The sequence below is a fragment of the Oncorhynchus mykiss genome, chromosome 9 (assembly GCF_057628025.1).
Source record: "Oncorhynchus mykiss isolate SJ-2025 chromosome 9, ASM5762802v1, whole genome shotgun sequence".
Lineage (NCBI taxonomy): Eukaryota > Metazoa > Chordata > Actinopteri > Salmoniformes > Salmonidae > Oncorhynchus > Oncorhynchus mykiss.
In genome coordinates, this window is record NC_143030.1 from 51,528,889 (window position 1) to 51,552,302 (window position 23,414).

Below are 23,414 nucleotides of genomic sequence, written 5' to 3' on the forward strand. Positions count from 1 at the left end.
GTGTGGTGCAAGGACAACAACACCCACTCAACGTGATCAAGACAAAGGAGATGATTGTGGACTGCAGGAAAAGGAGGACCGAGCACGCCCCATTCTCATTGACGGAGCTGTAGTGGAGCAGGATTCAAGATCCTTGGCGTCCACATCACCAACAAACTAACATGGTCCAAGCACACCAAGACAGTTGTGAAGAGGGCACAACAAAACTTTTTCCCGCTCAGTAGTCTGAAAAGATTTGGCATGGGTCCTCAGATCCTCAAAAGATTTTACAGCTGCACCATCCTGACGGGTTGGTATCACTACCTGGTATGGCAACTACTTGGCCTCTACCTGCAAGGCACTACAGAGGATAGTGCTTACGGCCCAGAACATCACCGGGGACAATCTTCCTGCCACCAAGGACCTCTATACCACGCGGTGTCAGAGGAAGGCCCTAAAAATGGTCAAAGACTCCAGCCACCCTAGTCATAGACTGTTCTCTCTGCTACCGCACAGCAAGCAGTACCGGAGCGCCAAGTCAGTTTAAATAGCTTCTACCCCAAGCCATAAGACTCCTGAACAGTGAATCAAATGGCTAATCACTTTGTCAACCACAACATGTTATAGACTGACTGTACAAAATATTATGAACATAGACTGATATAGACTGACCAGATGAAGCTGCAATCCCTTATTAATTTCACCTGTTAAAACCACTTCAATCAGTGTAAATGAAGGGTAGGAGACAGGTTAACAGTCAGTCATATAGAATGTGATGTGTATAGTCCTACAACGTTATTGTGAGAGAATAATGTAAGTCCTCCAAATAGTTGTCCGCTGTAAGAAAATGATAAAAGCGTATAGGTCTGCCCATCATGAACAAGACAGATGAGAGAGAACATATTTGATAGAAATTAAAAAAGTTATTTTGGGACATTTCTTAAGATGAAAGCCCAACAGTTGCCCAAAAATCAACCCATCAACAGTGTTATAGCTCTCCACATACTGTACTTTGAAACATTTCGTTATTAATCATTATACATTGTGGATTTTCACCTGCAGTTTAACAGAAATGTATTCAGTCATTGAACTACAAACTCAGTTGAAGACACACTATTGACGTTTAGTTGTGAATTGTTTACATCAAATTTTGACTTAATTTCTGGACAATATTACTGTCCATTTGGGGGACCACTTTTGGATCAAGAACACCCCCAGAGGCACAAGTTCCATATATCCTCTTTAATTATTCTCATTACATGTGACCTAAGCAAGTGTTCGGATCCGAACTCGGAATGTAAATTGATGGGCATAGGGACCCTGCAGATGCATTGTTCCTTGTGCATTCATCTTTTCTATGGTCTCTCAATGATGTGTATAAACCCTGGATTGCTGATGCTTTGTAATGGCCAATGAGAGGCTTTGAAGCCACAGGCCGCCACACTGGCACATCCCAGAAAGAGCAGTCCTCCATAGGAATGAATGGAATTGAATAAATGAATAAAATGTTTCAAGGACACAATTTCATGTATTTAAGTAATTCTTTGTTGTGGTGGGGGCAGTAACATTAACACTCTCAAAATATAAAATGTACATGTTCAGTTAAATTAATATAATTTGCATGTATGCATTAAGGTGTCTGTAATATAATATATTTGTCAAAAAACAAATGTAGACATTAATAAATGCATTTCTATAGCTTTTTTTTTTTTACAATGAAGGAGGAGTACCAAAATGGCTGTGCGATGGCTTCAAAGCAGCGCCCCCCTCTTAGTCATCTAAGGTTAATACATATTATGGTCTCCTCCTCTTCTATTAAATTGATTTGGACTGCATTTGCTCTAACAGTCTTGAAGTCAGCATGGACATGAATTTGTCAGCGCGTTGTGCTTTGGTTCTTTTTCTGTTGGCATTTGTAGATTTGAAAATAGTCTCTGCTGCAGAAACGGGAGGCACATCTACAGGTGAGTTGTTCTAATTAGTCTACTTTGCATTATTTGTCATGAAACAAACTGTGACAATTTGATGATTTATTTTAAGAAGTCTGCTACACTTGACTTAGGTGTTATAGTCTACCTAATTGGTTATAAACAATAGCCTATAATTGTGCATAGCCCCTTTGCAACCTATTTTGTTGCAACCTTACAAAGAAATACAAGCCAGCCATTATGACTTTGAAACAATCCAGGCTACCCTTGGCCATCTTACGCATACACTGTCAAATAAATTCTAGTTGTTTCAACTAATTATTATGAAGTAAGTGGTTCCAAAGCCTTTTTCAGTTTATTCAACTTCTAGATAAAAGTGTTACCTGAACTTAACATTTTTAGTTGGCCCAAACTTAGCTCCAACTTGAGAAAACGAATGCAAAAATTCAGTCAACATATGTGTTTGTCAATTTGTCTCATATGTTCATTTAACTAGAAATGATTATTTCTGCATCTTAATAGCACTGTTTGTGTGTCTGTGTGTAACTAGCTGCACAGCCCTTTTTAGTTAACATACAATGTTTTCAACCTACTTATTTGAACCAATAGATTGTGAGTGTTCAGAAGGCTGTCATGCATTTTCATGGGTGTTATGGGGGAAACATTGATGATGGGGGACAAATGTCTCCAAAACTATTAATTAGACAATAAATTACTTGGAGTATGACCTACAAACTTTCCAGAGATGCAAATGCATATTTGTCAAATCCATCTCGACACAAATATGACAGATTTTCATGAATTGGTTCAGTCCAAATGTGTCTATGTTCATGTCTCTTTGTGGCAAGTTGGGTTCCCTGACATCTGCTCAAATTGTGTTGACCCAAAGCAAAGCCTGGAGTGTGCCCTCGTAGACGATGGGGCGTGGGGATATGTGCAGAGCTTTGTTCCAATGACAGTGACTGCCCCAATGATGAAAAATGCTGCCACAATGGATGTGGGCATAACTGCATTGCACCTAACACAGGTAGGATATGGTCCCAGAGTGACAGATACACCCATCTATTGAATTCATTATTGCTGCATTACTCTGGAAACAAGATAGATGGAGATTGTAATATACATTTCATACACATAGATCAATATATTTCACATACACTCTCTATAGAGCTGAGACACTCAATTAAGAAGTCACATAATAGAAAGACTTCATTGGGAAGAGTCAGTGTAGGCTGACAAGTTGCTACCATAAACCTATTTGTAATGGGGAAATGTAGGATCGCTAAAGATCATAGTTAGTTGAGAGTGATCAACAAAACATTTAGCGTATACAGTTTATGTTATACACAATGGTTCCAGTATACTAGTTGTGACATTCAAGATGTGGGTTGATGGTCACTAGACTTGATGCTGAATGTTATGGATTGTTCTCATATCTGTTGATAGTGATTGACGCCAGACTGGAGGTCCCAGTAGAAGGACCGAGGACACACTGATTATTCACTGTTGTATTGTATTGATGACATTGTGGAACACTGTGTGATTCTGTAGCAGCTGACAATGTCACCGCTTTCTGTTTTGACTTCCTACAAATGCAAATGCCTATTTATCGTAACCATCTCCTCACAAATATGACAGATTTTCAGAAAATGGTTCGGTCCAATTGTTTCCTATTCCTTCTGCTCTCTCACAGTGCCGATCCCCCCGAAGGCAGGTCAGTGCCCGCTGCTTCTGAATGTTGTGCCGTCACACAAGGGATGTGTCCGCGATGAGGACTGTCCTAAAGATGACAAATGCTGCATCTTTGACTCTGACGCCTTGTGTGTCCCACCTGACTTCAGTAAGAACCTGACTGGTTTACTAACAGTGTTCAGAAGGCTGCCATGCGTTTTCATGGGTGTTATGGGGAAAACATTGATGATGGTGGCCAAATGTCTCCAAAACTAATTAGACACAAAAATATTAGGGGTATACTCTGCAATCTTTTCACAAATACAAATTCCTATTTATCGTAACCATCTCCACACAAATATGACTGATTTCCAGAAAATGGTTCAGTCCAATTTTGTCTGTGTTCATGTCTCTTTGTGGTAAGTCGGGTTCCCTGACATGTCTGCTCAAATTGTGTTGTCCCAAAGCAAAGCCTGGAGTGTGCCCTCGTAGACGATGGGGCACGGGGATATGTGCAGAGTTATGTTCCAATGACAGTGACTGCCCCAATGATGAAAAATGCTGCCACAATGGATGTGGGCATAACTGCATTGCACCTAACACAGGTAGGATATGGTCCCAAAGTGACAGATACACCCATCTATTGAATTCATTATTGCTGCATTACTCTGGAAACAAGAAAGCTGGAGATTGTAATGTACATTTCATACACATAGATCAATAGGTTTCACTTACACTCTCTATAGAGCTGAGACACTCAATTAAGAAGTCACATAATAGAAAGACTTCATTGGGAAGAGTCAGTGTAGGCTGACAAGTTGCTACCATAAACCTATTTGTAATGGGGAAATGTAGGATCGCTAAAGATCATATTTAATTGAGAGTGATCAACAAAACATTTAGCGTATACAGTTTATGTTATACACAATGGTTCCAGTATCCTAGTTGTGACATTCAAGATGTGGGTTGATGGTCACTAGACTTGATGCTGAATGTTATGGATTGTTCTCATATAGCTTATATTATATAGCATATAGCTTCTCAGAAGCTAGTTAGCTTATTTACTGGCTAATCGTTAGTACTCAGCTAACCACGGTTTGTGGTCATCGGCTGTCCTTTGGCTCGAGAATCTATCGCCAGTTTTGTACGGCGCGGTGCAGCGCAGCGGACCTGGACATCCATACCTGGATCTCACAGCTAGCTAGCTGCTATCCGTGTGACTATCGGCTTTCGTCGATTCCGGAGCTAACATCAATTGTTCCGGAGCTAGCCAGCTGAAGAGTTCCATAAATCACTCCTGGGCTGCAGTCACCTATCCGGACCCGTTTTGCTGCCTACGCGGAGCCCCACCGGGCCTTCACAGCTGGACTGCCGACGTTGTCTACCCGAGGGAATTGTCCGGCTGGCTCCTCCGGCGCAACGTTGCCTGGGCGCCCATCTGCGCCCATCTGCGGCCTTCTAGCCGTTGGCTATCTTATCGGCTGCTATCTGAATAGACAATCGGACAATTTTTATTTTATTTTATTTGTATTTATTTATTTATTTTTCTTCTTGGGCCTCTATAACTATATCTATTGTTTTTATTTTTGTTGTTGTGTGATTTGGATTAATCCCCTCTACCACACAGAAACCCACTAATCTACTGACGGAACGCAAGAGTTGGCTAATAACAGACCTCCATCCTATGCTAGCTTGCTCCTATGCTAGCTTGCTACCGATTTAGCTATCTAAATCGCCGTGACCCCCAACCAACCTCTCCACTCACTGGACCCTTTTGATCACTCGACTGAGCATGCCTCTCCTTAATGTCAATATGCCTTGTCCATTGCTGTTCTGGTTAGTGTTTATTGGCTTATTTCACTGTAGAGCCTCTAGTCCTGCTCATTATACCTTATCCAACCTATTAGTTCCACCACCCACACATGCAATGACATCTCCTGGTTTCAATGATGTTTCTAGAGACAATATCTCTCTCTTCATCACTCAATACCTAGGTTTACCTCCACTGTATTCACATCCTACCTTATCTTTGTCTGTACATTATACCTTGATGCTATTTTATCGCCCCCAGAAACCTCCTTTTACTCTCTGTTCCAGACGTTCTAAACGACCAATTCTTATTGCTTTTAGCCGCACCCTTATTCTACTCCTACTCTGTTCCTCTGGCGATGTAGAGGTGAATCCAGGCCCTGCAGTGCCTAGCTCCACTCCTATTCCCCAGGCGCTCTCTTTTGACGACTTCTGTAACCGTAATAGCCTTGGTTTCATGCATGTTAACATTAGAAGCCTCCTCCCTAAGTTTGTTCTATTCACTGCTTTAGCACACTCTGCCAACCCGGATGTTCTAGCTGTGTCTGAATCCTGGCTTAGGAAGACCACCAAAAATTCAGACATTTTAATTCCAAACTACAACATTTTCAGACAAGATAGAACTGCCAAAGGGGGCGGTGTTGCAATCTACTGCAAAGATAGCCTGCAGAGTTCTGTCCTACTATCCAGGTCTGTACCCAAACAATTTGAACTTCTACTTTTAAAAATCCACCTCTCTAAAAACAAGTCTCTCACCGTTGCCGCCTGCTATAGACCACCCTCTGCCCCCAGCTGTGCTCTGGACACCATATGTGAACTGATTGCCCCCCATCTATCTTCAGAGCTTGTGCTGCTAGGCGACCTAAACTGGAACATGCTTAACACCCCAGCCATCCTACAATCTAAACTTGATGCCCTCAACCTCACACAAATTATCAATGAACCTACCAGGTACCTCCCCAAAGCCTTAAACACGGGCACCCTCATAGATATCATCCTAACCAACTTGCCCTCTAAATACACCTCTGCTGTTTTCAACCAAGATCTCAGCGATCACTGCCTCATTGCCTGCATCCGTAATGGGTCAGCGGTCAAACGACCTCCACTCATCACTGTAAAACGCTCCCTGAAACACTTCAGCGAGCAGGCCTTTCTAATCGACCTGGCCGGGGTATCCTGGAAGGATATTGATCTCATCCCGTCAGAAGAGGATGCCTGGATATTTTTTTTAAATGCCTTCCTAACCATCTTAAATAAACATGCCCCATTCAAGAAATTTAGAACCAAGAACAGATATAGCCCTTGGTTCTCCCCAGACCTGACTGCCCTGAACCAACACAAAAACATCCTACGGCGTTCTGCATTAGCATCGAACAGCCCCCGTGATATGCAGCTGTTCAGGGAAGCTAGAAACCATTATACACAGGCAGTTAGAAAAGCCAAGGCTAGCTTTTTCAAGCAGAAATTTACTTCCTGCAACACTAACTCAAAAAAGTTCTGGGACACTGTAAAGTCCATGGAGAATAAGAACACCTCCTCCCAATTGCCCACTGCACTGAAGATAGGAAACACTGTCACCACTGATAAATCCACCATAATTGAGAATTTCAATAAGCATTTTTCTACGGCTGGCCATGCTTTCCACCTGGCTACTCCTACCCCGGTCAACAGCACTGCACACCCCACAACAACTCGCCCAAGTCTTCCCCATTTCTCCTTCTCCCAAATCTGCTCAGCTGATGTTCTGAATGAGCTGCAAAATCTGGACCCCTACAAATCAGCCGGGCTAGACAATCTGGACCCTTTCTTTCTAAAATTATCTGCCAAAATTGTTGCCACCCCTATTACTAGCCTGTTCAACCTCTCTTTCGTGTCGTCTAAGATTCCCAAAGATTGGAAAGCAGCTGCGGTCATCCCCCTCTTCAAAGGGGGTGACACTCTTGACCCAAACTGCTACAGACCTATATCTATCCTACCATGCCTTTCTAAGGTCTTCGAAAGCCAAGTCAACAAACAGATTACCGACCATTTCGAATCTCACCATACCTTCTCTGCTATGCAATCTGGTTTCAGAGCTGGTCATGGGTGCACCTCAGCCACGCTCAAGGTCCTAAATGATATCTTAACCGCCATCGATAAGAAACATTACTGTGCAGCCATATTCATTGATCTGGCCAAGGCTTTCGACTCTGTCAATCACCACATCCTCATCGGCAGACTCGACAGCCTTGGTTTCTCAAATGATTGCCTCGCCTGGTTCACCAACTACTTCTCTGATAGAGTTCAGTGTGTCAAATCGGAGGGTCTGCTGTCCGGACCTCTGGCAGTCTCTATGGGGGTGCCACAGGGTTCAATTCTTGGACCGACTCTCTTCTCTGTATACATCAATGAGGTCGCTCTTGCTGCTGGTGAGTCTCTGATCCACCTCTACGCAGACGACACCATTCTGTATACTTCTGGCCCTTCTTTGGACACTGTGTTAACAACCCTCCAGGCAAGCTTCAATGCCATACAACGCTCCGTCCGTGGCCTCCAATTGCTCTTAAATACAAGTAAAACTAAATGCATGCTCTTCAACCAATCGCTACCTGTACCTACCCGCCTGTCCAACATTACTACTCTGGACGGCTCTGACTTAGAATACGTGGACAACTACAAATACTTAGGTGTCTGGTTAGACTGTAAACTCTCCTTCCAGACCCATATCAAACATCTCCAATCCAAAGTTAAATCTAGAATTGGCTTCCTATTTCGCAACAAAGCATCCTTCACTCATGCTGCCAAACATACCCTTGTAAAACTGACCATCCTACCAATCCTCGACTTTGGCGATGTCATTTACAAAATAGCCTCCAATACCCTACTCAACAAATTGGATGCAGTCTATCACAGTGCAATCCGTTTTGTCACCAAAGCCCCATATACTACCCACCATTGCGACCTGTACGCTCTCGTTGGCTGGCCCTCGCTTCATACTCGTCGCCAAACCCACTGGCTCCATGTCATCTACAAGACCCTGCTAGGTAAAGTCCCCCCTTATCTCAGCTCGCTGGTCACCATTGCATCTCCCACCTGTAGCACACGCTCCAGCAGGTATATCTCTCTAGTCACCCCCAAAACCAATTCTTTCTTTGGCCGCCTCTCCTTCCAGTTCTCTGCTGCCAATGACTGGAACGAACTACAAAAATCTCTGAAACTGGAAACACTTATCTCCCTCACTTGCTTTAAGCACCAACTGTCAGAGCAGCTCACATATTACTGCACCTGTATATAGCCCATTCTCCCATTGCAAATCTACCATTCCAGTGTTTTACTTGCTATATTGTATTTACTTTGCCACCATGGCCTTTTTGCCTTTACCTCCCTTATCTCACCTCATTTGCTCACATCGTATATAGACTTGTTTATACTGTATTATTGACTGTATGTTTGTTTTACTCCATGTGTAACTCTGTGTCGTTGTATGTGTCGAACTGCTTTGCTTTATCTTGGCCAGGTCGCAATTGTAAATGAGAACTTGTTCTCAACTTGCCTACCTGGTTAAATAAAGGTGAAATAAAAATAAATAAAATAAAATATCTGTTGATAGTGATTGAAGCCAGACTGGAGAAGAAGGACCGAGGACACACTGATTATTCACTGTTGTATTGTACTGATGACACTCTGTGACCACTGTGTGATTCTGTAGCAGCTAACATTTATCGTAACGATCTCCACACAAATATGACAGATTTTCAGAAAATGGTTCAGTGTAATTGTGTCCATGTTCATGTGTCTTTGTGGTAAGTCGTGTTCCCTGACATGTCTGCTCAAATTGTGTTGTCCCAAAGCAAAGCCTGGAGTGTGCCCTCGTAGACCATGGGGTGTAGGGACGTGTACAGAGTTCTGTTCCAATGACAGTGACTGCCCCAATGATGAAAAATGCTGCCACAATGGATGTGGGCATAACTGCATTGCACCGTACACAGGTAGGATATGGTCCCAGAGTGACAGATACACCCATCTATTGCATTCATTATTGCTGCATTACTCTGGAAACAAGAAAGCTGGAGATTGTAATGTACATTTCATACACATAGATCAATATTTTTCACATACACTCTCTTTAGAGCTGAGACACTCAATTAAGAAGATTTCTGAGAGCCATGTAGGTATTTAGAGTTTTATATATATATACCCCATAACCCTTTTGTAATGGGGACATTTAAGACCAGTAAAGCTCATATTTAATTTAGAGTGATCAACACAATGTTTAGTATAGAGCTTCTGTAATACACATGATTTCCAATGTTCTTCTTGTGACATTCAAGGTGTGGGTTGATGGTCACTAGACTTGATGATGAATGTTATGTCATGGATTGTTCTCATATCTGTTGATAGTGATTGACGCCAGACTGGAGGTCCCAGTAGAAGGACCGAGGACACACTGATTATTCACTGTTGTATTGTATTGATGACATTGTGGAACACTGTGTGATTCTGTAGCAGCTGACAATGTCACCGCTTTCTGTTTTGACTTCCTACAAATGCAAATGCCTATTTATCGTAACCATCTCCTCACAAATATGACAGATTTTCAGAAAATGGTTCGGTCCAATTGTTTCCTATTCCTCCTGCTCTCTCACAGTGCCGATCCCCCCGAAGGCAGGTCAGTGCCCGCTGCTTCTGAATGTTGTGCCGTCACACAAGGGATGTGTCCGCGATGAGGACTGTCCTAAAGATGACAAATGCTGCATCTTTGACTCTGACGCCTTGTGTGTCCCACCTGACTTCAGTAAGAAGTTTACTAACAGTGTTCAGAAGGCTGCCATGCATTTTCATGGGTGTTATGGGGAAAACATTGATGATGGTGGCCAAATGTCTCCAAAACTAATTAGACACAAAAATATTAGGGGTATACTCTGCAATCTTTTCACAAATACAAATTCCTATTTATCGTAACCATCTACACACAAATATGACTGATTTCCAGAAAATGGTTCAGTCCAAATGTGTCTATGTTCATGTCTCTTTGTGGCAATTTGGGATCCCTGACATCTGCTCAAATTGTGCTCACAAAGCAAAGCCTGGAGTGTGCCCTCGTAGACCATGGGGTGTAGGGACGTGTGCAGAGTTATGTTCCAAAGACAGTGACTGCCCCAATGATGAAAAATGCTGCCACAATGGATGTGGGCATGACTGCATTGCACCGTACACAGGTAGGATATGGTCCCAGAGTGACAGATACACCCATCTATTGCATTCATTATTGCTGCATTACTCTGGAAACAAGAAAGCTGGAGATTGTAATGTACATTTCATACACATAGATCAATATATTTCACATACACTCTCTTTAGAGCTGAGACACTCAATTAAGAAGATTTCTGAGAGCCATGTAGGTATTTAGAGTAAAATATTTATATATATATACACCATAAACATTTTGGAATGGGGACATTTAAGACCAGTAAAGCTCATATTTAATTTAGAGGGATCAACACAATGTTTAGTTCAGAGCTTCTGTAATACACATGATTTCCATTGTTCTTCTTGTGACATTCAAGGTGTGGGTTGATGGTCACTAGACTTGATGATAAATGTTATGGATTGTTCTCATATCTGTTGATAGTGATTGACGCCAGACTGGAGGTCCCAGTAGAAGGACCGAGGACACACTGATTATTCGCTGTTGTATTGTATTGATGACATTGTGGAACACTGTAGCAGCTGACAATGTCACCGCTTTTTCTTTTTTGACTTCCTACAAATGCAAATGCCTATTTATCGTAACCATCTCCTCACAAATATGACAGATTTTCAGAAAATGGTTCGGTCCAATTGTTTCCTATTCCTCCTGCTCTCTCACAGTGCCGATCCCCCCGAAGGCAGGTCAGTGCCCGCTGCTTCTGAATGTCGTGCCGTCACACAAGGGATGTGTCCGCGATGAGGACTGTCCTAAAGATGACAAATGCTGTGTCTTTCACTCTGACGCCTTGTGTGTCCCACCTGACTTCAGTAAGAACCTGACTGGTTTGTATTGTATTGATTACATTGTGGAACACTGTGTGATTCTGTAGCAGCTGACAATGTCACCGCTTTCTGTTTTGACTTCCTACAAATACAAATTCCTTTTTATCGTAACCATCTCCACACAAATGAGACATGTCTGCTCAAATTGTGTTGTCCCAAAGCAAAGCCTGGAGTGTGCCCTCGTAGACGATGGGGCGTGGGGATGTGTGCGGAGTTATGCTCCAATGACAGTGACTGCCCCAATAATGAAAAATGCTGCCACAATGGATGTGGGCATGACTGCATTGCACCGACACAGGTAGGAATGGTTCCAGAGTGACAGATACACCCATCCACTGCATTCATTATTGCTGCATTACTCTGGAAACAAGAAAGCTGAGGCTTGTAATGTACATTTCATACACATAGATATTTTTGAATTGCACCCCCTTTTGCCCTAAGAAAAGCCTCAATTCATCAGGGCATGGGGTCTACAAGGTGTTTAAAGCGTTCCATAGGGATGCTGGCCCATGTTGATTCCAATGCTTCTCACAGTTGTGTCATGTTGGCTGGATGTCCTTTGGTTGGTGGACCGTTGGCGGCAGGGTAGCCTAGTGGTTAGAGCGTTGGACTAGTAACCGAAAGGTTGCAAGAGCAAATCCCTGAGCTGACAAGGTAAAAATCTGTCGTTAAGAACAAGGCAGTTAACCCACTGTTCCTAGGCCGTCATTGAAAATAAGATTTTTTTCTTAACCTTTCTGATCTCCCCATCCCGGATCCGGGTTCGTGAATACAGACTCAAGCTCATTACCATAACGCAACGTTAACTATTCATGAAAATCGCAAATGAAATGAAATAAATATGCTAGCTCTCAAGCTTAGCCTTTTGTTAACAACACTGTCATCTCAGATTTTCAAAATATGCTTCTCAACCATTGCAAAACAAGCATTTGTGTAACAGTATTGATGGCTAACGTAGCATTTAGCATTAGCATTCAGCTGGCAACATTTACACAAAAAAACAGAAAAGCATTCAAAAAAATCATTTACCTTTGAAGAACTTCAGATGTTTTCAATGAGGAGACTCTCAGATAGCAAATGTTCAGTTTTTCCTGAAAGATTATTTGTTTAGGACAAATCGCTCCGTTTTCTGCGTCACGTTTAGCTATGAAAAAAACCCTGTATCCAGGATTGTGTAAATCTATCAGCAAGCTCATTAGCATAACACAACGTTAACTATTTATGAAAATCGCAAATGAAATGAAATAAATATGCCATCTCTCAAGCTTAGCCTTTTGTAAACAACACTGTCATCTCAGATTTTCAAAATATGCTTCTCAACCATAGGAAAACAATCATTTGTGTAAAAGTAGCTAGCTAGAGTTAGCATTTCGCGTTAGCATTTAGCGTTAGCATTAGCGTTAGCATCCAGCACGCAACATTAACAAAAACATAAAAGCCTTCAAATAAAATCATTTACCTTTGAAGAACTTCTGATGTTTTCAATGAGGATACTCTCAGTTAGATAGCAGATGCTCAGTTTTTGGCTACCAAAAAAAATCCATAAATTCAGTCCTCAAAACGCAAACTTTTTTCCAAATTAACTCCATAATATCGACTGAAAACATGGCAAACGTTGTTTAGAATCAATCCTCAAGGTGTTTTTCACATATCTCTTCATTGATACATCGTTCTTGGACACATGCTTTCTCTCCTGAATCCCAGGAGAAAATGACCGCACCTGAAGATTACGCACAAATTTAGACAAAGGACACCGGGCGGACCTCTGGAAAATGTAGTCTCTTATGGCCAATCTTCCAATGATATGCCTACAAATACGTCACAATGCTGCTAAGACCTTGGGCGAACGACAGAAAGTGTAGGCTCATTCCTTGCGCAATCACAGCCATATAAGGAGAGAATGGAAAACAGAGCTTCAGAAATTCTGCTAATTCCTGGGTGATGCATCATCTTGGTTTCGCCTGTAGAATGAGTTCTGGGGCACTTACAGACAAAATCTTTGCAGATTCTGAAACTTCAGAGTGTTTTCTTTCCAAAACTGTCAAGAATATGCATAGTCGAGCATCTTTTCGTGACAAAATATCGCGCTTAAAACGGGAACGTTTTTTATCCAAAAATGAAATAGCGCCCCTAGAGCTCTAAGAGGTTAACTGACTTGCCTAGATAAATAAAAGTAAAATATTTCAGGGAAAAGGATTTTGGGAATATCAGGCTGAGACTTCAGAGGAGTAGCAACATACGTTTCTTACGATACAGCAATTCACAGAACTTTAAGCTGACAATTTGTCAAGGAACACCAACAAAATTCCAACTCATTGTAATAGTAAGACCTCAATGGAAAGAATCAGTGTACGGATGATTTCCAGTGTTCTACTTGTGACACTCAAGGTGTGGATTGATGGTCACTAGACTTGATGCTGAATGTTATGGATTGTTCTCATATCTGTTGATAGAGATTAACGCCGGACTTGAGGTACAAGGGCCGAGGACACACTGATTATTCACTGTTATGTTGTATTGATGACATTCTGTGAACACTGTGTGATTCTGTAGCAGCTGACAGCCTGTTTGTTTTGACTTCCTACAAGCCTCTAGAGCTGGTGTTTACAGAACATTTGTTGCTGTCTGATTAGAATGTAAAGGGCATGTCTCCAAGATGCCAGTTAGACATTTTCTATGCTTCTGTGCTGGAAGTGTCTCCCTGTTGCAGCTTGTAATAAACTGGATATAATTTTTTTCTAAATAATTGGAGTTTTACAGCTTTTTCTGCTGTATATTCATGTATATACATTTTACATGTACATTTTATATGGATATTCATGTATATACATTTTACATGTACATTTTACATGGATATCGGCAGTGTATCAAATCAAAATCGGCAGTGTATCAAATACTTGTTCTCCCCACTGTACATGCACATACATTGTACATATACATTTTACATGTATCGATTTATTATGGATAGATTTGATTGACTTTACCTGCGACTGCTTTTCTCGATTGTTATCTTGGAAATTCCTATTACACTTATGTTTCTACTGTATAACTGACAACTTTTAATTTGTTACCATAGTGAAACCCGGTCGCTGTGTCCTGCCCAACGGGACCTACATGTGTGCCGAGTACTGTTACAAAGATGGCCAGTGCCCCGGGGAACAGATGTGTTTCCGGATATGTTGATTCTATGCCTGCAGTGAGCCATTGAAGCTTTATTGGAAGTTCTTATTAGTTATAAGAAATAAGTAGAACATACAAATCATTACATGTACAATTATGTCAATGAAAACGGATGATTTTATGCAATAATAAATATGAAAAATGATCATAGCTTTTATGGAAACTGGACAATTTTCATGGGCAGTATGTGAATTGAAAAACGGCAGTATGTGAATTGACAAACTCATGTGGACTGCTGAATTTGAATAAAACAAGATTTTGAACACCTGTGCTTGGTTTTTTAGCGGGTTATTTGAGACTTGTGTGGTGCTCATGTAAATATCCTTCATTTTCCGGCTTCAGACCAATGTCTGTTCTCAGTTTAATCATAGTGTTTTGTTTTTAATTTCCATGGTTTTTACTCCGGAAGGTGATCGTGCAACCTTATTATAGAACATTATAATTAAGTAAAAATGCACAAGGAGGTATGCAGGTGTCGTTCTGTCCCTGAACAGGCAGTTAACCCACTGTTCCTAGGCCGTCATTGAAAATAAGAATTTGTTCTTAACTGACTTGCCTAGTTAAATAAAGGTAAAAAAATATATGTAAAAAAATACGGCCAATATACCAGTGTACAGATTCCTGAACCTGACTCCAAAAACAAGCCACCGACTGTTCTTAGCACGTGCCTTGACATACAGGCCTTAGCCGTGGTATATTGGCCATATACCACAAACCCCCGAGGTTCCTTATTGCTATTATAAACTGATTACCAACGTAATTGAAGCTGTAAAAATAAATGTTTTGTCATACCCGTGGTATACAGCCTGATATTCCACGGCTGTCAGCCAATCAGCATTCGGGGCACGAACCACCCACTTTATAATATAGTTTAACACATGCTTTCCTTGTGAATCTTCACGATGTTGTACGTTTTATTTATTGATAAGATCCATGCTCATAATCATACTGATCATTGCTCACAGAAAATTGGCGAGAGCAAGGAAACAAAGACTGAAGCAAATATTTGCTATGTGATTACACAATGCAGCTGGCTAAATAGACGACTACACGAGCCGGAAATATGGCCGAGCTGTTCCCAGTTGAAGGGTTCTGAAATATTCTCTCTCGCCGAGTCGAGTTGTGTTCGTGAATATCGTCATCCATCTCGGTGGAAACAACTTGGACACACAAAGGGGACAGCCCTGGTGCGTCAGATGCGAGATGATTTGGAGGTAGTCCTCATGTCCCCTGGGACAATGGTGAGATACTCTGACATCAAACAGTGGAAGATTTGCATGTTCCTCCGTGGCAGGCGCATGCCCACAATCCACCACTTTGCATTAAATCACTGTGTCCCTGGGCAGTACCATAGGGCAGGGTTTCCCAAACTCGGTCCTGGGGCTCCTCCTGGGTTCACGTTTTGGTTTTTGCTCTAGCACTACACAGCTGATGAAAATAATCAAAGCTTGATGATGAGTTGGTTATTTGAATCAGCTGTGTAGTGCTAGGGCAAAACCCCCAAATGTGCGCCCAGTGGCACCCATGTTAACAACCATTCCTGAACCTGACTCCAAAAACAAGCCACAGATGGACAGTACCAAAATAGATACTCTATTGATTCTGTTCAATGCCCCATATACTGAGCATTCTTTTTGTAGCGGGAATCTTATATAATAGCTTAAATTGAAAAGAAATGATTGATGCTTCAGTTGTTACTTTGTATATTACTTCAATAAATCTGATGCCATGGTGTTGGGATATCGAAAATCTGTTCCCAACTATCTTGAATTTTATGCGGTAGAGTTGTCAACCCTCTTGACCATAAGTGAAATTGATACATGTTACGATTTATATTGGTCATTTTAAGCCATTTGCGATTAATTCATTCCTTTCTGTTTTAAGTAATTGCCTATTCCATTTTTGTGGCAGAGCTGCGATGAACTGGTTATCATTTTGTATTGAGCATACATTTCCTTACACCGTGATTAGGACTGTGAGGTCACTTTTGCAAGGGTTGGAGACTCCCAATTGCTAACATGTATAGAGAGTAATAGTAATGATGTCTCTTTGTAGGGACTAACTCCGCCATGGATCTTTGAACAAAGCCTATTGGAAAAGTTTTTGTAGGGTTTTTGGATAAACGCTGAAAATACGTTTTGTGGTGAAGACAGGTTTTGGAGATCTTATACGTTTTATTCTATGAGATCATCTTCATCAGCTAATGTCACTTTTTGCGAATTTTGAAGCATTTATGTAATTAAGAAAAGCATTTATGGACTAAAAACATTATGTTACTCAACATAGAGTTTGTCTGAAGTTACACATCACCGTATCGCAACAGCGTGACCGTTTCGGAATATTGTATGCTTATTGTTTAGAAAGTATTTAGTATTTATTATGTATAAATAGCCCACACTTTAGATGAGGCCACGCAAAAAGACTTAACTGATGATTAGTAAAGTCGTTTATAAAGACCTATATTACATATCTTATGTAATGGTCTTATGAATATTAGTGTAACGATGTGCGCTGAGAGTTGGGAAGCAAGTTCAGGGAGTGAGTGATTTAATCAATCAACGAAACATAATAGAAAACAAGAAACACAAACAACGCACAGACCAAACTGAAACAGAAACAATGACGCCTGGGGAAGGAACCGAAGCGAGTGACAAATATAGGGCAGGTAATCAGGGAGGTGATGGAGTCCAGGTGAGTGTCACAACGCAGTGATGACCGTAACGATGGTGACAGGGCTGCGCCATAACGAGCAGCCTGGTGACCTAGAAGCCGGAGAGGGAGCACACGTGACAGTTCCCCCTCCCTGACGTGCGGCTCCAGACTCAGGGCGCAGACCAAGATGACGATCCCGGGGATCAGGAGCAGACCGGTCACCTCTGCTAAGGAGCCGGAACCCGTCGACCTAGAGCGCCAGAGATCTTATAATAAATCCCGCTGTGCCCTCTGACGACCCATCAAACAGGCAAAGTGCCAACACAGGACTAATATTAAATCGTACTACACCGGCTCCGACGTTCGTCAAATGTGGCAGGTCCTGCAAACTATTACAGACTACAAAGGGAAGCAGAGCCGCGAGCTGCCCAGTGACACGAGCCTACCAGACGAGCTAAATAACTTCTATGCTCGCTTCGAGGCAAGTAACACTGAAACATGCACGAGAGCATCAGCTGTTCCGGACAACTGTGTGATCACGCTTTCCGCAGCCGATGTGAGTAAGACCTTCAAACAGGTCAACATTCACAAGGCCGCAGGGCCAGACAGACTACCAGGACGTGTTCTCAGAGCATGCGCTGACCAACTGGCAAGTGTCTTCACTGACCTTTTCAACCTCTCCCTGTCTGAGTCTGTAATTCCAACATGTTTCAAGCAGACCACCATAGTCCCTGTGCCCAAGAAAAACTAAGATAGCCTGCCTAAATGACTACCGACCCGTAGTACTCATGTCTGCAGCACTCACCACACCAAAAGATCCACAGACTATGCAACCTCTATTGCACTCCACACTGCCCTGTCACACCTGGACAAAAGGAACACCTATGTGAGAATGCTATTCATTGACTACAGCTCAGTGTTCAACACCATAGTGCCCTCAAAGCTCATCACTAAGATAAGGACCCTTGGACTAAACACCTCCCTCTGTAACTGAATCCTGGATTTCATGATAGGCCACCCCCAGGTGGTAAGGGTAGGGGTGCGTGCTCAGCCCCTTCCTGTACTCCCTGTTCACTCATGACTGCACGACCAGGCACTATTCCAACACCATCATTAAGTTTGCTGATGACACAACAGTGGTAGACCTGATCACTGACAACGATGAGAGAGCCTATGGTGAGGAGGTCAGAGACCTGACCATGTGGTGCAAGGACAACAACTCCAACTCAACGTGACCAAGACAAAGGAGATGATTGTGGACTGCAGTAAAAAGGAGGACCGAGCACGCCCCATTCTCATTGATAGGGCTGTAGTGGAGTAGGATTCAAGATCCTTGGCGTCCACATCACCAACAAACTAACATGGTCCAAGCACACCAAGACAGTTGTGAAGAGGGCACGACAAAACCTATTCCCCCTCAGTAGACTGAAAAGATTTGGCATGGGTCCTCAGATCCTCAAAAGATTTTACAGCTGCACCATCGAGAGCATCCTGACGGGTTGGTTCACTGCCTTGTATGGCAACTGCTTGGCCTCTGCCTGCAAGGCACTACAGAGGGTAGTGCTTACGGCCCAGAACATCACCGGGGACAATCTTCCTGCCACCCAGGACCTCTATACCAGGCGGTGTCAGAGGAAGGCCCTAAAAATGGTCAAAGACTCCAGCCACCCTAGTCATAGACTGTTCTCTCTGCTACCGCACGGCAAGCAGTACCGGAGCACCAAGTCTAGGTCCAAGAGGCTCCTAAATATCTTCTACCCCAAGCCATAAGACTCCTGAACGGCGAATCAAATGGCTAATCACTTTGTCAACCACAACATGGACTGACTGTACAAAATATTATGAACATAGACTGATCTAGACTGACCAGGTGAAGCTGCGATCCCTTATTAATTTCACCTGTTAAAACCACTTCAATCAGTGTAGATGAAGGGTAGGAGACAGGTCAACAGTCAGTCATATAGAATGTGATGTGTATAGTCCTACAACGTTATTGTGAGAGAATAATGTAAGAAAATCCAATGTTGAGAATTGATTTAGTCCGCCAAATAGTTGTCCGCTCTAAGCTACAAGATATCAGTGTAATAAAATGATAAAAGCGTATAGGTCTGCCCATCAACAACAAGACAGATGAGAGAGAAAATATTTGATAGAAATTAAAAAAGTTATTTTGGGACATGTATAGGCCTATTTCTTAAGATTAATTACAAGTAAAAAATCATATACCATGTAAACAGAGCCCAACCGTTGCCCGAAAATGAACCCATCAACAGTGTTATGGCTCTCCACATACTGTACTTTGAAACATTTCGTTATGAATCATTATACATTGTGGATTTTCACCTGCAGTTTAACAGAAATGCATTCAGTCATTGAACTACAAACTCAGTTGAAGACACACTATTGACGTTTAGTTGTGAATTGTTTACATCAAATTTTGACTTAATTTCTGGACAATATTACTGTCCATTTGGGGGACCACTTTTGGATCAAGAACACCCCCAGAGGCACAAGTTCCATATATCCTCTTTAATTATTCTCATTACATGTGACCTAAGCAAGTGTTCGGATCCGAACTCGGAATGTAAATTGATGGGCATAGGGACCCTGCAGACGCATTGTTCCTTGTGCATTCATCTTTTCTATGGTCTCTCATTGATGTGTATAAACCCTGGATTGCTGATGCTTTGTAATGGCCAATGAGAGGCTTTGAAGCCACAGGCCGCCACATTGGCACATCCCAGAAAGAGCAGTCCTCCATAGGAATGAATGGAATTCTACAATATTTCAATAAAATGTTTCAAGGACACAATTTCATGTATTTAAGTATTTATTTGTTGTGGTGGGGGCAGTAACATTAACACTCTCAAAATATAAAATGTACATGTTCAGTTCAATTAATATAATTTGCATGTATGCATTAAGGTGTCTGTAATAGAATATATTTGTCAAAAAACAAATGTAGACATTAATAAATGCATTTCTATAGCTTTTTTTTTTTACAATGAAGGAGGAGTACCAAAATGGCTGTGCGGTGGCTTCAAAGCAGCGCCCCCCTCTTAGTCATCTAAGGTTAATACATATTATGGTCTCCTCCTCTTCTATTAAATTGATTTGGACTGCATTTGCTCTAACAGTCTTGAAGTCAGCATGGACATGAATTTGTCAGCGCGTTGTGCTTTGGTTCTTTTTCTGTTGGCATTTGTAGATTTGAAAATAGTCTCTGCTGCAGAAACGGGAGGCACATCTACAGGTGAGTTGTTCTAATTAGTCTACTTTGCATTGTTTGTCATGAAACAAACTGTGACAATTTGATGATTTATTTTAAGAAGTCTGCTACACTTGACTTAGGTGTTATAGTCTACCTAATTGGTTATAAACAATAGCCTATAATTGTGCATAGTCCCTTTGCAACCTATTTTGTTGCAACCTTACTAAGAAATACAAGCCAGCCATTATGACTTTGAAACAATCCAGCCTACCCTTGTCCATTTTACACATACACTGTCAAATAAATTCTAGTTGTTTCAACTAATTATTATGAAGTAAGTGGTTCCAAAGCCTTTTTCAGTTTATTCAACTTCTAGATAAAAGTGTTACCTGAACTTAACATTTTTAGTTGGCCCAAACTTAGCTCCAACTTGAGAAAACGTATGCAAAAATTCAGTCAACATATGTGTTTGTCAATTTGTCTCATATGTTCATTTAACTAGAAATGATTATTTCTGCATCTTAATAGCACTGTTTGTGTGTCTGTGTGTAACTAGCTGCACAGCCCATTTTAGTTAACATACAATGTTTTCAACCTACTTATTTGAACCAATAGATTGTGAGTGTTCAGAAGGCTGTCATGCGTTTTCATGGGTGTTATGGGGGAAACATTGATGATGGGGGACAAATGTCTCCAAAACTATTAATTAGACACAAAATTACTTGGAGTATGGCCTACAAACTTACCGTAACCATCTACACACAAATATGACTGATTTCCAGAAAATGGTTCAGTCCAATTTTGTCCGTGTTCATGTCTCTTTGTGGTAAGTCGGGTTCCCTGACATGTCTGCTCAAATTGTGTTGTCCCAAAGCAAAGCCTGGAGTGTGCCCTCGTAGACGATGGGGCTGGGGCGTAGGGACGTGTGCTGAGTTATGTTCCAATGACAGTGACTGCCCCAATGATGAAAAATGCTGCCACAATGGATGTGGGCATGACTGCATTGCACCGTACACAGGTAGGATATGGTCCCAGAGTGACAGATACACCCATCTATTGCATTCATTATTGCTGCATTACTCTGGAAACAAGAAAGCTGGAGATTGTAATGTACATTTCATACACATAGATCAATATATTTCACATACACTCTCTTTAGAGCTGAGACACTCAATTAAGAAGATTTCTGAGAGCCATGTAGGTATTTAGAGTTTTATATATAAATATATATATATATATATACACCATAAACATTTTGTAATGGGGACATTTAAGACCAGTAAAGCTCATATTTAATTTAGAGGGATCAACACAATGTTTAGTTCAGAGCTTCTGTAATACACATGGTTTCCATTGTTCTTCTTGTGACATTCAAGGTGTGGGTTGATGGTCACTAGACTTGATGATAAATGTTATGGATTGTTCTCATATCTGTTGATAGTGATTGACGCCAGACTGGAGGTCCCAGTAGAAGGACCGAGGACACACTGATTATTCACTGTTGTATTGTATTGATGACATTGTGGAACACTGTGTGATTCTGTAGCAGCTGACAATGTCACCGCTTTCTGTTTTGACTTCCTACAAATACAAATTCCTTTTTATCGTAACCATCTCCACACAAATATGACTGATTTCCAGAAAATGGTTCAGTCCAATTTTGTCCGTGTTCATGTCTCTTTGTGGTAAGTCGGGTTCCCTGACATGTCTGCTCAAATTGTGTTGTCCCAAAGCAAAGCCTGGAGTGTGCCCTCGTAGACGATGGGGCGTGGGGATGTGTGCGGAGTTATGCTCCAATGACAGTGACTGCCCCAATAATGAAAAATGCTGCCACAATGGATGTGGGCATGACTGCATTGCACCGACACAGGTAGGAATGGTTCCAGAGTGACAGATACACCCATCCACTGCATTCATTATTGCTGCATTACTCTGGAAACAAGAAAGCTGAGTCTTGTAATGTACATTTCATACACATAGATATTTTTGAATTGCACCCCTTTTTGCCCTAAGAAAAGCCTCAATTCATCAGGGCATGGGGTCTACAAGGTGTTTAAAGCGTTCCATAGGGATGCTGGCCCATGTTGACTCCAATGCTTCTCACAGTTGTGTCATGTTGGCTGGATGTCCTTTGGTTGGTGGACCGTTGGCGGCAGGGTAGCCTAGTGGTTAGAGCGTCGGACTAGTAACCGAAAGGTTGCAAGAGCAAATCCCTGAGCTGACAAGGTAAAAATCTGTCGTTAAGAACAAGGCAGTTAACCCACTGTTCCTAGGCCGTCATTGAAAATAAGATTTTTTTTCTTAACTGACTTGCCTAGATAAATGAAAGTAAAATATTTCAGGGAAAAGACCTCAATGGAAAGAATCAGTGTACGGATGATTTCCAGTGTTCTACTTGTGACACTCAAGGTGTGGATTGATGGTCACTAGACTTGATGCTGAATGTTATGGATTGTTCTCATATCTGTTGATAGAGATTAACGCCGGACTTGAGGTACAAGGGCCGAGGACACACTGATTATTCACTGTTATGTTGTATTGATGACATTCTGTGAACACTGTGTGATTCTGTAGCAGCTGACAGCCTGTTTGTTTTGACTTCCTACAAGCCTCTAGAGCTGGTGTTTACAGAACATTTGTTGCTGTCTGATTAGAATGTAAAGGGCATGTCTCCAAGATGCCAGTTAGACATTTTCTATGCTTCTGTGCTGGAAGTGTCTCCCTGTTGCAGCTTGTAATAAACTGGATATAATTTTTTTCTAAATAAAAAATAATTAATATTAACCAATCCACCTCTTTGGAGGACACAAATATTTTGGAGTTTTACAGCTTTTCTGCTGTATATTCATGTATATACATTTTACATGTACATTTTATATGGATATTCATGTATATACATTTTACATGTACATTTTACATGGATATCGGCAGTGTATCAAATCAAAATCGGCAGTGTATCAAATACTTGTTCT

The 23,414-nt window shown here is 41.6% G+C and overlaps 2 protein-coding genes across 2 annotated transcripts in view; both read left to right on the forward strand.

The window, feature by feature from the left end:
• The first annotated feature begins 1,840 nt into the window (after positions 1-1,840).
• Positions 1,841-17,462, forward strand: LOC149981250 (uncharacterized). The gene is made up of 8 exons (XM_090185807.1): positions 1,841-1,943; positions 2,797-2,934; positions 4,046-4,183; positions 9,218-9,355; positions 10,448-10,585; positions 11,238-11,384; positions 11,561-11,697; positions 17,400-17,462. Exons 1-8 carry the CDS (start codon positions 1,841-1,843, stop codon positions 17,460-17,462), a joined length of 1,002 nt encoding a protein of 333 aa, XP_090041933.1.
• A 2,919-nt stretch (positions 17,463-20,381) lies between these two features.
• LOC149981251 (uncharacterized) overlaps positions 20,382-23,414 on the forward strand; it is a 34,097-nt gene continuing 31,064 nt past the window's right edge. The window contains exons 1-2 of the mRNA XM_090185808.1: positions 20,382-20,484; positions 21,317-21,460. Coding sequence (XP_090041934.1) covers positions 20,382-20,484; positions 21,317-21,460 — 247 coding nt within the window. The remainder of the gene's footprint in view (positions 20,485-21,316; positions 21,461-23,414) is intronic.